At 38.1% G+C, this 16,022-nt stretch overlaps 1 protein-coding gene across 2 annotated transcripts in view; it reads left to right on the forward strand.

The window, feature by feature from the left end:
* NELL2 (neural EGFL like 2) overlaps window positions 1-16,022 on the forward strand; it is a 156,047-nt gene that overhangs the window by 38,969 nt on the left and 101,056 nt on the right. For both annotated transcript variants that reach the window (XM_065857926.2, XM_065857932.2), the window contains exons 6-9: window positions 1,029-1,101; window positions 1,276-1,358; window positions 2,417-2,545; window positions 3,780-3,882. In XM_065857926.2, the coding sequence (XP_065713998.1) occupies window positions 1,029-1,101; window positions 1,276-1,358; window positions 2,417-2,545; window positions 3,780-3,882 (388 nt within the window). The remainder of the gene's footprint in view (window positions 1-1,028; window positions 1,102-1,275; window positions 1,359-2,416; window positions 2,546-3,779; window positions 3,883-16,022) is intronic.

Below are 16,022 nucleotides of genomic sequence, written 5' to 3' on the forward strand. Positions count from 1 at the left end.
GGTTGCTAAGTCACCCCATGTCATTCACTGGAGGTCAAAATTCTGGTTCTTTGACTTTGCAACATCTGTATTAAACATCATGTGTATGTGGATGAAATGCTGACTTTTGCATTTAGTTTGTATTGTGTTCTTAGTGTCATGAAACATTATCAGTATGTTGTAATTATTTTGCTTTTCCTCCTAAGAAGGAGTTTTGAAGATGCAGGGAGGGAGTCATGGAGGAAAGTGACATCTGGAGTGAATATGATGGAATAGCTCACTTTGAAGTTACTATTTGGCCTTTGCTTTTGGAGAACAGCAAGGTGGCTGCTAGTTGTATCTTAATGACTAAGGATGCATGTAAATTCTACCTGCAAACATGGGATCTGTTCTTCTGGGTGAAACTGTCCCTTTCCAGATGGTATAGCTAAATTTCACACTAAGCTTCCCATTACCCGAAAGTCTTGACAACATGTGACTCAGCAGCTGTGTAACAGACATGTTGTTTCTCAGCATTCTGCGTACTTTATGGAAAGATCCCAATCAAAGTCATAAAGGGTTTGCATGAATGTGCTTTTCCTGACTCAAGTTTCTTTAATCTTCACTTCTGCTTGACAGTTATAGCCTAGTGAAACATTTGCATCTTATTTAAAAGTGTTTCAAAGTAACTGAAACTGCAGCTGTTTTTCAAATTACTTTTAAAGGTCATTTTCAAGCTTTTCTGCAATGGCTAACTAAAAATAACAATGAATTCAAAACAACCAAACTCTTGCCACATAATTACATCTTGACATTTAATCTCATGTCTTTAAAATTATTTGCTTCTTATGTCTTTAAAAAAGATTCAGCAAGTCTGTATTAGTACATCTATTTTACTTTATTCTTCTATCACTTCATTTGGTCTAGGCAAGAAGCTGTGTATTTATAAGCGTTGTTATTATCAGGCAGTTTTTCTGTGTAAGCTTTAATGTTTTACATGGTGAATGAAAGACATAATTTTGACAGGTAAAAGTAATGCATCCTTTTTTTCCCTCTCCACTTACACATAGGGTATAATGCAAGATGTGCAATTACTTGTCATGCCTCAAGGATTTATTTCTCAATGCCCAGATCTTAATCGCAGTAAGTCTATTAATTCTTATACGATAAAATGAAAGGTGTGCTTTGTGCCTACTTTCTCTCCTACAGGCTTTCTTAAAACCTTGAATTTCAGTGTATTGGTTGTCAACTTTGATATCATTGACCTTATCGTGAATACATGGGAGTTTTCTTAATGTATGTATTTTGTTATTCTAGCATGTCCAACTTGTAATGATTTCCATGGACTTGTGCAGAAAATTATGGAACTGCAAGACATTTTAGCCAAAACATCAGCTAAGGTAATGCTTACTAGGAGCCATGGCATAGAAGAAATGAGAAATCTAAGGCTTTAATTGCTGTGTGTTTAAATTTTTTGTACATATATGGGGATGTGCGTGTGTAAGATCCCTGAATGATGTTTATGTAATATGTTTCTATTTGTATATCTGTGCCTAGTGTCTGTACATACAAATTCTCAGTTCAGAGAGCTTTCTCATGTTTTAGTATTTTTATAGAATCATATCTTTTAATAATAAACAGAATCCAAATCCTTGAGTAACGAAAGAGCTCTTAGATATTCATGCTCTGTCTATTAAGCCAAAAGTCAATAAACCTAGAATGAAATAGGTTACTGTGCTTATAGTGCTTATTGCATCAAGACTTACTGGTTGAAGACTTTTCTAGACATGAGCTGCCAAAGGCATTTTCAGACAAAATACATGCAGGACAAGGAACTGATAATCCAAAGCAGCTTTTTTTTTTTTTTTCCCCCTCAAAATATCACATCAAAAGCATTAATATCTGCCAGTGAACACAGACTAGTCTTCTGCTTTGAAATGTCAGTTCTTTAGATGTCTACACGAATGCTGTTACCTGGCTAATTTGGTAAACAAATGCTAAAAATGACTTGGTTGAAGTGGAAGAGCAGTTGCTAACATGTTGGTTTGACCTTTACCTCCACTTCTGCTTCTTTGATCAGGTTTGGGTCTTCTGTGCATAACCTAATTTCTGCAAGTCGTTGACATAGAGCAAGATTCTTGATCAGTTCACATATACAGAGATAAGAAATCAGGGACCATACTAGTCTTGACCTAGTCACTTTTTTTCATGATGCCCCTGATGTTAGTAGTGAAAGATGAAATACATTGTGTCTTGCTTCTTAATATCCATCTCCTAATGACTGATGGTTTAATCATAATGTATTTGATAATAATTGTTTTAGTATTTTTGACTGCATTTTCCTACACGTAGTCTCTCATCTGCATGCTTGACGATAAGGAGGACAGTTTCAATCATGTCTATACTAATGTGGAAACCACTTACAAATTCAAAACTTTTTTGTGAACTGTAAATGCAGTTGTCTCAAGCGGAGCAGAGGATGAACAAGTTGGACCAGTGCTACTGTGAAAGGACCTGCACAATGAAAGGCACGACTTACAGAGAGTTTGAGTCCTGGACAGATGGCTGTAAGAACTGCACTTGCATGGTATGGCTACGATTTGAGTGGAGACTCGGGAACTCTGGTGTTTCCTCTGATTACGGTGTTATTATGGAGACAAATAATGAGGAAATGTCCAGGTGTACGCTAGGTAGTAACAACAACAAAGTGCTAGATAAGCTGTTATAGATCTGAGGAATAGTATTAATAAATAAGTTTTGCTATTGTTGCAGCAGTGCCAGCATTTGTAGCTCTCCTATATCACCATGGGCAGATGCTATACAGTATAGTAAGCTACCATGTTATTCCCATGCACTGAGTTGCAAATGGTTTCTCTCCATGCTTTTTGTCACTATGAACACAGCCTCTTTTTTAGTAAACGATTTAATATATCCCTTGTGTCTGATTCTCATTGGTTACCTTTGGTTACATCTCAATAAGTAATGGAGAGTAAAATGTCAGGGTCATATGCATACTCTGTTATGTGTATGGAAGATTCCCAAAGGTATCACAGCTCCAGAAGTGATTGAAAGTATCCTTTCAGGTAGCAAACCATGGCATCTTTGCTATTGTCCATTCATGTAAAACACATTAATACCATTTGAACTCATTGAATGCCTAATCCAAAGACCATTAGAAATTAGTAAAAAGGGAATTGTTGTCTGTACTGCACCTTGGATTGATTTGCTGCTATCTGTAATTTGCTAAATGGTTTTCCTTAAGCCCAGTATGATTTTGATCTTGTATTTCTGGAGGGATATTCATTTTGGTTTTGATGTTTTGTTTTTGACAAGAAGACGACTTAGTCCATGGTATCAAATCTGGCTGATAGCTTTTAAAATTCTTTTAATTTAGTGTTAAATGCATTATGTATTTTTGCCTCAGATTTTTCTTGCAGCTTTATTATTGCTATTATTACTTTTTAGAAATGTACTGTCTCTTATGTAAAAATCATAAAGCAGAGTTGTTCTGTGAGGCTATTATTTCACATTAATATGTCAATTTATGCTGATTGGCAGAATGTTTTACCTCCAAATAGATTTGCATCTAAAAAAGTTTTTTTATAATTATCATCTCAAAGAACACATCATACATGTCTAAAAGATTGTAAAGCTATAGTGTCTGTTCTTGTAGTTATTAAAAGAACCATGTTAAAATGTCTTTTTTTGGGTGGTGTTAGAGAGTTCATTGAACTGAAAATAAATTTTTAAGCTCCTGTGTTAGAGAACATCTCTGTTCTTGCTAAATATAACTACCAGTTAAGCACCTTTTATTCTTCTAGAATGGTACTGTGCAGTGTGAAGCTTTGATTTGCCCCCATTCTGACTGCCCGCTTAACTCTGCCCTGGCGTATGTGGATGGCAAATGCTGCAAAGAATGTCAATGTAAGTTTTACTGTGGTGCTTCCTTCTTAGAATTTTTTTGTGATCTGTAAAGAAAATGAACTTTCCTGTAAACGTGTCAGTGAAAGAACTGGTCAGGGGATGAAATATTTGGGTTGAGGAATCAGGGAACTTAGACTTCTCTGAAAGATTTTGGGAAGTGGATAACCAGAATGTTTTTATTATTCAGGTGGGGGATATTTTGCTTATTTTAGTTATACTGAGGTTTTTTTTTTTTTGTTTAAGCATAGATATTTCTAATCAGTGTTTAAAAACAACAAAAAAAGTTATTTAAAAAATTTTCTGCAGACTTCTGTAGTCTACATTTTTAGACCAAACTTCTAGAAATTGAAGAACAATTGCCTGGTGTTTTTGACTGGTGTTTCTAATACCTCTATTGCAGGAAGAATGTACTTTCAACCTTATGTTATAACGCTAGAAATGGAGGTTCAGATTTATGATTCTTCTGTAATTAAAGGGAGAGAAAACTCATACTAGACCCAAGAGATCAGCAAAAACCAGACACCTAGAAATGTTATTTCATGAAAGGTCAGAGAGAATTATACAGAAAACTGGGTAGAGGAAATTTAATATTGTAATTTAAGGTAGATGATTACCTTTAGTTTTATAGCATTTTGGCTTTGTTGCAAATAGGACCAGAGAAGGGGAAATTTAGATTTTAGGTTAATCACAATCTAGATGGACTGTATAATATTTCAGGTTGATTATGGATGTTTATCGCATATGTCATAGTTATTTATTTTAGACTGTGGTGGAATCCATTCTTGAAATTGAGCATGAGATGCACGCACTTCATTATTCTGTAAATGGTGAGATTTTTCTGTGTGGTTGCATCACTCTTCTACTGCTATATGAAACTTATGACAGAGTGTAGAGAAATATATAAGTGGTTTAAGTGACATGTTGTAAGATAAAATTCAGGAAGACATTTTGTACTCCATTGATCTTGCTCCCACAGGAGTTTATTAATATTTAATTGTGTTAGAAGTTACACAAACCATCCCATTTTATGGAACCTTAACTTACTCAAGTAGATTAATTCTGGTTGAGAGGAAATGAAAATACGTTTTTTTTTTTTTTTAACCAGCTACACACAATTTCCATGCATATTAGATGGCTCAGGGAATTGGTAATTCAGGGATGTGAGATATGTGGAGTTCAAGCCTCTGTCTTTGACCGTATTGGCAGAATTTGATATCCTGGTCCTCTGAAATATGTTTTTGTGAAGTACCACCTGTGAATTGAGTTGGGAATTCTTCATCCAGGTGTTAATATGGAAGTGCTCACGTCATAAGACTTCTTATGAAGTTGTTTTTCTTGGGAGCCTGGACAAAGCTCAATAAATGTGAATGAGCATATGGACACTGACCTTGTCATAAAGCGTTACTGCTTCTTCCCATTAACATACAGTTCTGGTACAGCACACTGTGAAGTTTACTATGATATTACCTTTTTGATATTCTTAATGTTATCAAAAGCTTTTTAGCTTCCAGTGTGGTTAATTTCATGCCAGTATATAACTCAATTTGTAACTAGTATGCATATATATTACTCTCTTGATGAACTACCAGAAAAATTATAAGAAAAAAAAAACCAACTAAAAAATTATCTTGAAAAATTATTCCTAATTTGATCTAGGTTGTTTAAAGTGCCTTTAAAAAAACGAACAAACAAACACCTTTTTAAGTGGCCAACTTGCTGGAACCAAAGGATGGAGAGTATAAATTGAAGTCCCATTGACAAGGTAGTTAAATTCCAGTGAAAGACTGTAAAGAGTGGAAGTTAGAGGCAATGGAAACTGTAGGGGCCTCACTTATCCTCCAGGCCAGTTTGGTGGAAAGGCTGAGTTGTCACTGAGTTCATAGATATGTGCCAGCTGTATCCTGACGCCTTGTTATCTTCACCTCAAGGTCTGAGTTGACTGCGGTGTCAAGGTTTAACCAGGACACTGCAGTCAGTGTACTCAGTGACCACAGCTCTTGCTCAAGAGGTCAAAGCTGAATTCTACTATTGGGACAGTTTCTGAGAATAACTTGTTGTTGTTTTAAATTCTTAGAACAATATCAGGGGATGTGACATCTGACTAGATTATGCAGAGTGAACACAGATGGCTTATAATTGGGTAAGCTGCTGATTAGGGTGTATTGCTCAAGGAGGCACTATCCTCAGTATTGAACAGTCAATCATAAATGCTGGTAAAAAGTGCTGCTTAATACACTGTTCTTTAGCTGTGTTTGTTTCAAGACAGAACATAGAATCATAGAACCATAAAATAGTTTGGATTGGAAGGGACCTTTTAAAGGTCATCTAGTCCAACCCACCTGCAATGAGCAGGGACATCTTCAACTAGATCAGGTTGCTCAGAGCCCCGTCCAGCCTGGTCTTGAATGTCTCCAGGGAGGGGGCATCTACCACCTGTCTGGGCAACCTGTGCCAGTGTTTCACCACCCGCATTGTAGAAAATATCTTCCTCGTGTCTAGCCTGGATCTCCCCTCTTTTAGTTTAAAACCATTACTCCTTGTCCTATTGCAACAGGCCCTGCTAAAAATTATGTCCCTGTCTTTCTTATTGGCCTCTTAGGCAATGAAAGGCTGCAATAAGCTCTGGCTGGACCCTTCTCTTCTCCAGGCTGAACAACCCCAACTGTCTCAGCCTGTCCCCACAGCAGAGCTCTTCCAGCTTTCTGATCATTATGTGGCCTCCTCTGGCCCCTCTCCAACGGGTCCATGTCTTTCCTGTACTGAGGGCTCCAGAACTGGATGCAGGACTTCAGGTGGGGTCTCACCAGAGCAGAGAAGAGGGGCAGAATCGCCTTGCTTGGCTTGCTGGCCATACTCCTTTTGATGCAGCCCAGGATACAGTTGGCTTTCTGTGCACAGTCAGCTCATGTCCAGTTTTTAATCCCTGGTATCCGTAAGTTGTTCTCAGCAGGGCTGCTCTCAATCCCTTAATCCCCCAGCCTGTATTGGTACTGGGGGTTGCCCCAGCCAAGGTGCATGACCTTGCACTTGGCCTTGTTGAGCCTCATGATGTTGACATGAGTCCACTTCTTGAGCTTGATCAGGTCCCTCTGGATGACACCCCATCCCTCAGGCATGTTAACCACACCACTCAGCCTGGTGCTGTATGTGAGTGTGGCTGTTTCCTTTCTGGTGTTTGCGGTACCTTGTACCAGACGATGGGCTGTTTCTGCCAAATGGTTTTATGAGAACTGCTCAGGCAGTGGTAGCTGTGGCAGCCTTGCTGCTTTGTCTCAACCAGTGTGGAGTGCTTCCCTCTGTACTTCTTCCTTTCTTCTTCTGCTGGTGTGCAAACAGAGCCACCAAAAGTGAAAAGTTTGGGGTCTGATTTAATGACAGCTGGCACAGAAGAGTAAAAAATGTGCAGCAGTTACGGCTTTTACAGTGACAAGCAAGCAGACTTCACAGCTAAATATTTTTTTTACATTTGTTAGGGTTTTTTTTTTGTAGTGATTGAGGATAGATTCATTCTACATGGCTTTAGACATGTAGAATTTGGAAGTATAATCTGTATATATACTAGTAAATAAAATAGGACAGGTATAATCTGGTGGTGCTGAGGCTAGGTGGCACTTGGTGGCTCACATGTACATGGCAAAGCTCTTTTTGCCTTGCCCCCCAACAGAGGATCTGCATCCAGATGGCTGACTGGGAATGGCCTCTGATCAGTGCTGGCCCTCTATCCATTCCTGGCATTGTGTCAGAGCACATTGGCTGGTACCAAGCCAAAGTGGTGCCATGAAGTGTGCTAACACTGTAACTGTATGAAGGACTGCAGACTGTAATCAAGCCTTTTCAAGCTTGTTGTCATTTACTGTTTCATTTACCCATCCTTTGGATTTACTAGTATAGATGTCACCAGTTAGGCTCTCTCAATAGCCAGTGGAAGAGACTGGCACCTCCAGAGGGCACTTGATGCTGAGAAGAGTCTGGAGGAGATGGGATGAATTGCCTTCTGGAGGTGCACATTTCTTTCCATGGACTATACAGGGAGCCCAGGCAATTAAAGTAGATACCAAACTTTTAGAAAGCTGCAGTTGTGGGGTTAATCTTTCCATCAGTTACTATAATGTAAATCAGGAGTGTCAGATAAGAATGGAAAGCACTGGATTTTTAAGCCTGGTTCTGATGTTAAGCAGTTACGCTAAGAGACTCATGGGATCCTACCACACTGCCAAGCCCTAGGAGCTGAACAAACCCAGCATTTAAATATTGGACAATGCAGCTTTGTTGTATCTTGTTTAATGACATTCTCAATACTTTAGGAATTTCGGCACAAACTTTTCTTAAATGTCTGGTTTGGGGAAGAACGCTTAGTAAGGAATGTTTTAGATTTTTTTTTTTTTGTCACCAATATTGCTTTGCCTTTGGCTCTGTGAGCCAAAAGAAAACAAAAGTAACAAACCCTGACATTCTCTTCTAACTCTCTACCTTTGTTTGAGGACATTCAGACAACTTGTTCTGTTTTGTCTTGTGTGAAGATTGATGCTGCTGGGATAAGGAATGGCAATGCATGCAAATTATCATTGTGTTCTCTATTAGTCGTAATGGGCTAAAAGAAGCAACGGTTGTCCAAGGCACATAAATGGGCCAGTGTGTTGGATATATGTTTCAGCTACGGACAAGCTATTCCACACGAATTTCAGCTACCAGAGCATACATCTTAGATCAATGGGAGCTTGCCATGGAGAATTGTTTGGAGCTGGGAAGCACAGAACACTTTCTTTTCTATTCCCAGTGCAATTCTAAACCTATCTGAGAAGGTATGTGCAAGAGATCATTAAATTCTTTCTCTTCTGCAGAGACAAATGCATTGTGTGGTGATAGGCACTGAAACAAATCGGGGAGAGATTAAGCCCCCCTACTGACCCTATAAAGTATTGCTTTGGACTTGGCTTAAGAAGTACAAGGACAAGTTCATTTATTTTAAGTGAATTGTGGAAGGACTGCCAATGTCTTAGTAGCTGAGACAATTGCTACTTGGTCAGCAAATCTTTTTATGGTAACTTTTTTATTAGTCCGTGTATTAACACTAAGGCATCACTTCCAATAGCTACAGGATATATGTTATTTTTTAAATGGAACCAGTGTATTTTTAGCAAGCTAGGTGATTTTCATTTTTTTTAAGGCTGAAAAAGATATTCATACCAGTATCTGGTGCAGTACTAACTCTCATCATCAAAGACTGATCTCCAGGAAGAAACTGTTCTCCTCTCATCACTGTGCTCCTCCCAGTGACATTGCAGTTACTTAAAGACCTCATCCCAAACTATTTAAATCTGTCCCAACAGATTTCAGTGGAGGTTAAAGTCTGAGCCATTATGTTCAAATCTGCAGACAGTGATTTTTCCATGCACTCATTTATTTTTCTGAAACAGGACCTTTAGCTTTCTAGAGCATGATAGCCAATAACACAAGTATTTTAAGCAACCATAAGAAGCATAGGGCTGTGTTGGATCAGCTCACCCTTCTGTTGCTAGCAAACTGGAGAGAGAGCACATAGAGGGGTTCTATAACTTGGGAAGGATTTTTGGACAAAATAATTAAAACATAAATATGGACATGGTAGCTCTTATAACATGGGTGGGTTTCTGATGCAGTGATCTGTCTTGCTAGTTAACAGAAATGTAATTATATAATTAAAACTAAGCGAATTTCCCCTTTTACTCCTCATGATGTGTTGATTTTTCCTGAAAGCTACTCACTTTCCTGCAAGCTCCAGTGCTTGTAGCCTACTGACAGTGAGAAGGATCTGTGAAAGCCCATCTGCTTCTCATTTGTGCACCAATAGACCATCAGCAAGAGTACAAATATTTTTTTTTTTAGAACTTAAGGAATTAAACTTCCTCTGAAATGCATTATCAGGTGTATTGAAGCATTATGGACTTAAGCCTGTGCTGCTCACTAATATCCATCTTTTCACAAAATTGCCACCTTTCGTGGGAGAATGAAGGACTGGCACCATCCTGCCTTAGGCGACGTGTGTTGGTGGCAGTGCAGCGTGCCAGCCCTTGCCCTCCTGTGCCCAAGTGCAAGGAGCTTCTGCATTCAGCATGGCACAGAGTAGAGGCTGCAGCTCAGAAATTATTGAATGACAGTATTAGTGAGCACTGACTTGAACATGCCGTATTATCCATGCAGTAAATCAGAGGAAGGGGCAGTTTGGAACCTGAAGAGCAGCTCCAGCAGGATGACAGGGACAGGACATGGGTCTCAGGGCTGCAGCTCAGGGTGACAGAGAAGGCATCAGTACTGGAGAAAGGGGCAGTTTTTAGCAGTGAAGCAATGATTAGTCATTTATCACAGCTTTTAAGAAGCACAAGTTAGAATGTAAAGGAGAAGCAACATTCTGGCTAATGCAAAAGATTAGCTGCTTTTTAACCTGTATTTATATGTGGCTTTTTAAAGATACAAGTTAAAGTATGAATTCTGTTCTTTTGAGATATTTTTCAAATATGAAAAATCATAAATTAGCCTACTTCAGAATAGTACTAAAAGATACCTGGAATGTAGATGTCACTGGATTATTTCCTAGAGCCATGTTATTTATTATAACCTCCTGTAGTCAGTATGAAGACCTTGTAAATGTTATTTAGCATTCAGAGGAATAGTGTCCGTTCAGCCTCTGCTTTCTGGATCTTCTATGCTGAAATAATTCATATGAACTCAGGCTTTTGAATCGCATACAATGATAGTATCACATTATAATGACAGATTAAAAGCGTTATGTACACACTTGTACTACCAAGATGAATTACACTGTATTTTACTTCCCATTTATACCAATTTATTACTTTGGCAACTCTGTCTTCAAAATAAAGGCAGTATTTATAGTCATTAAGAAATAGAACACAAATATTTTTTTCTGAAGAGATATTTTTGAAGGGGATAAAATGTATCCTTGAACTCACGAAGGTCAATAAAATCAGTGGAGCTATTTTAGATTTATAAAGTGGAAAAGCATAATTGATGCATGTATCATTTGTGAATCCATTTGTGAATCCAGTGTAGCTCCTACAATCAGTGTCTCACAGGATGGTTTGGGTTGGAAGCCACCTCCTGAGATCATCTGGTCCATCCTGCCCCCCAGGCATGGCCACATAGAGCCAGTTGCCAGGGGCCATGTTCAGATGGCTTTTTGAATATCTACACAGATGGGGAAACCCACAGCCTCTCTCGGCAACCCATGCCAGTGCTCAGTCACCCTCACAGTAAAAAAGTGCTTTCTGGTGTTCAAATGGAATTTAATGTGTTTTAATTCATGCCTGTTGCCTTTTGTCCTGTCACTGGCCACCAATGAGAGGAATCTGGCTCACTCTTCTTCATTCCCTTTTATCAGGTGTTTGCACACATTGGGAAGATCTCAAAGTTTTACCTTCTCAGAGAAGTGTAACATCTCAAGAAGCTCAGCATTGAGACACTGTGAGAACGTTTTGGGGCCTGTCCTATGCTGGGTTCAAAGCCAGCCAAAAACAGGGGAACAACTCCCCTTGGCTTTGATACGCAAGGCCAGTCTCACCCTTGACCCCCAGTTGTTCACTCTCTGCTATGTTTTTCATGGTGAAGCTATAGAAATTTTCAAACTACTCTTATACCATAGCAATGAGTTTGGTATGTCCAGTGGCAAAGCTGTCAGGGGCTTTTTGGTACAGAGCTTGTTCTTTGTAAGCTGGGCAGTCAGTACACCTCCATCGGAAAGGAAACACTGGCTCTCATCACTCGCATTTTCCTCAGCAGTGCGTTCACTCTTTTATGTTTGTTATTCTGTGTAAATTAAAATACAGCTTACAGTAAATTGAAATAACTTAAAGTAATTTGACTTCTTAGAATACTTTGCTTTTACATTTCCTTTCCTTCTTCCCCATGTCCTTTGAATTTCATTGTTCTGTGTTAGCAGAGGAGGACTGGGGGAGTCAGACTTTTCATATATTCAAGAGCATCTCCCTCCTAGATGAGTGATTTTTGTAGCTATTCTGGACCCCATGCATTATGGAATTCCACTGAAAGACTCTAGATCTGGAGGTAATGTATCAGTAGATGAGGAGAAATCCAGTTAATGGTAGTCATCTAATTTTAGTCTTACTGTGTGCCTGAGGAATGGATTATAAAATAAAGTATGCTTAAGAAAATCCGTATTCATTAAAATACATTACACTAAATGTATAGCAATCTGCACTAAAGAAGAGATTGGAAACTTAATATTGGTAATTTTATTAGCAGAGAATTAAGAATATTTTTTTACACTGGAAATATTGCTGTAGGCTATGCTTTGCTCTCTCCTGATCTTGTTATAGCTTTTTTTTGTCAAGGCTCTCTGGGAAGAGAACCTATTCTTTTCCATTTGTTTTTCATTATGTTCTTACCAGGGAGTTCACAAGATATAAAATACCTGCAGCATTATTATTTTCATTTATTTCCAGTGCAAATAAAACATTAACATATGTTAGATATGAATATTTTGGCTTTCAGACAACTGGGAGTGGACATATTAACAGCACTGCAGTCTCTAATAAGTTACTACCCTGACTTTAGTAATGCTGATTTCACCAGAATTTGCTTAGTCAGGTAGCTATGGAATAATAATAAAAATATTCTGATTCTATTTATATTTACAAAAACTAGAATATGTGACTAGAATATGTGAGTGTTTAGAATATGTGAGTGACTAGAATATGTGAGTGTTCACATGGCCGTATGTTGATTTCAGTGTGTTTTTTCTTACCAGTGATGTGCTAATGTCACTCCGCACCTGCATAATTGGAGTGTAGGCTATGGGGGTTTCAATTATTTATTTGTTTTATTTGGTCCCATAACCAGGAGCACATTGCTGTATCAGTAGCTTGTAACTGATGTTCTGGTTTCTGCCTGGAGCTTTTCTTCTGAAGATCTTGCAAGTTTCTGTAGTACCAGTAATGATCTTCAGTGGCCATGGGTTCTGAAAAGAGCAGAACTTCACTTTAGTTGAAAACCCCCAAACTGCAGTTTTTGGACAAAGTCACAGAAAAGTAACAAGTTGGAGGCAGAGAGCACTTCATGGAGCTGGACAGAGCAAAATACCAAAAAACAGCTGATCAACCAGATGAAATTCATGGCGTGTGCAATTTTCAAGGACCAGTTTGCACCTGATGCACCCTTACGCAGACAGAATTGCCACATTGACAAGGGTCATCTGGGTGGAAAGTTGGCCTAGGGGAGACACTGGTAGGAGCCATGGGAGTGTAAAAGAAAGCACACATACAGTTTTCTGACAGTGCCTTTGTCATGTGAAAAAATGCGAAGGTTGTGAAGGCTGAAACTCAATAAATAAAATACTGAAAAAAAACCTCACCACAAAACCATCAATAATGTGATCTTATTTCCCCGACAGTCTAAGGAAGATATAGTAAACTATGAGTGAAATTGATTCAGTGATATTAATATAAAATGATGCATACTGTTATCCTTTATTTGTATGTTTGTAAAGATAATGATTTGAACTAGTGGCTTTCAGTCTTTTGAATGGCAGAAGTTTGAAGTTTTTTCAGTGGAAACGTGAAGTGAATAAAGCCTGCTACTGCGTGGTTCATTCTCTTAGCCATCACTTGCACATATCTGAAGTGTGATGTACAGACCTCCAGGCTGTTATTGATCACTGGTCCTACATCTGTCAGCTCATAAAATGTATTCAGCTTCAAATAATGGCCACTTTGTCCCATGTGAGACACAGCTTCAAAACTGAAATCTCAGCAGATATGGTGTAACAGTCCTTCCTCATATTTTCATCCATCCATTCATTTCCAAACAATCATTGCAGTCCTCTTTGTTTCAAGTTCCTGATACTTACTTTCTTCGCTGTACCAGGCACAGTGCTGAATCTGTGGTGATTCTGAAGTTTTTGTATATCACTGTTCTGCATCTTTACCAGTATAGAGGAGAGTGTCTTTACTAATTATGGCTTTTTTTTTTTTTTTTTTTTTGTGGTCTTTCATTTGGTACCATTTTCCACTAAGAAGAAAACTCTGTCCTTTTGTTTGGGAGAGTAGTTGACCTTCCTAACTAAGCCTTCCTGTACAGAGTAGCTGACTAGTATTTTTTTTCTTGCTACTTGTTGAAATAATTTCTGTAACTTTATGCTTGGAGATGAAAATTTTAACACACCCCTGGTTTCCCAGATTTCATTTTCTTTATAATTGATGACATTTGGTTAAAACCCATTAAAATTATTTAACATCTAGATTTTTTTCCCTAACAGGTGGAAAAAAAATTAAAGATATTATTAGCTTTGTCATAAGCTATTAAGTTGAAGAAGAGCTTTTTTATCTTGCTTGTTTCTGATAACTGGTATATACTTATATATAGTTAGTAGCGTTAAAATAGTATTACAGTGACATCATTGTTTTATATAATAAACTCTGGCAGAAAATGCCTGGTTTCAAGTATTACTTTTTATTTTTTCCTGTGCTGAAAGAAGAGCAGGAAAATATGCTTTACTTGTCTGGAGAATAGGCACATACCTGTTACTTCTAGTGAGGAAGTACTTCAAATACTTCAAAGGTAGGGAAGATGAACTGACATGATTCTCCTTTTATTTTTATTACTTTAATAAAGAGATGCAAATTCAGGTATTATTTTCTTAAAATGCATCTTTGAGTTATATTCAGATTCACTGAAGTGCAGCATCCTGTTTAGGCACATTTTACAGTCTTGAGGGAGTTTGTTTTGTAGATATTTCCATCATGCCACGTCCAGAAGCTTTGTTAGATCCTCCAGGCACCTAAATGAGAAGTCAAATCTGAGTATAGCTTAGAAGAGATAACAATTTTGTATATTGTTGTTGTGACGTTCTCAGACATGCTTCTTAATAGGGGTAGAATATGACTTCACAATGCTTAAATCTTGTCCATGGTGTTCAGTGGCTGTGTATATACAGAGTTGGTAGTATAGTTTAAGAACCTAACCACATTTTTTTTCATTTCACAACTTTTGCTGTATTTTACTGCAGAGTTACTATGAAGAATGTGAGACTTTGAAACCTGGAAAATTGAAATAGATATATAAATAATAAAGGAATCTCATCCTCATTTTCGTGCATCACTTCAATGACCTTGATTCCCATCTTTGCTGCTGTTTCCAGTGGGACATCTTGAGTCCCAGGAAAACTCAGTGGAAATAACAGGTTGATTCTTAGAGTGTGGGCAAACAGATTAAAAATCCCCACCTTGGCGTCTGTAGTACTCTGAAAGCTGGTCTTTGTGTACATTGCAACAGTCTTTCATCATCTGGGAAGCTATTTACCAGTATTGTTTAAAGCAAGTCCCAATCATTCTTCCTTCTTGCTGACAATTGATCCTGGACAGCAAGAGCCCCATCCTTTGTTCTTTCCCATAAAATTCCATGATTTGAAGTTCAATATCTTCTAAACATATGTGGACAGATATCAAAGTCTGTTAAATAAAATCCTGAGATAGTTCCTGGAGTAAAATATTTTACGGATCAGAGGAAACTCTCTCCGTTGGAGAATGACAGCCGTTTGCATTTCCCCACCCCCAAAAGCTTGAAGGTCATATCGCAAAACCACCTGGATTCTGCTGTTTAGAATGCGTTTCTTAGCAGACCATGGTTGACCGGGAAATAGGTAGATGCAGTGAGCAAATTTATTTAAGTAGCTGTATTTGTTATCACTATTATTTGTATTAAGGTACCTTTAAAACCCTGCTGTTATGAAAAGCCATCAATTCAGTTATTGTACACACAAAAGACAATCTTCCATTCTGCAGGATGTGACAATTTAAGTGTAAGAGAAGAGAAAAAGACACTGGATATAGAGCCGAAGATGCGGGGACAGAAAGGGAAAGCTAAAATAAATGAATCATTGTCCTGTCAGGCTTCTCTCTCAAGTGTGTCTTGCAGTTCTGTCTGGGCATTCATGAGCTCTGACCTGAAGCTATTGACACTGTGGGCTGTGCCTTGTGTTCATAGTCAGGGTTATGTCCTGCAGGAAAAGTGCATAATAAGTTACTCATATTTTTCCAAGATTTGAGGCCAAATTTTTTCTTTTTTCTTTTTCTCCATGTATTTACTCCTATTGTTTTAGCTCTTAGAACAGCAGAATTTAGAGGGAG

Source organism: Patagioenas fasciata, chromosome 1, assembly GCF_037038585.1.
Source record: "Patagioenas fasciata isolate bPatFas1 chromosome 1, bPatFas1.hap1, whole genome shotgun sequence".
Taxonomy (NCBI): Eukaryota; Metazoa; Chordata; class Aves; order Columbiformes; family Columbidae; genus Patagioenas; species Patagioenas fasciata.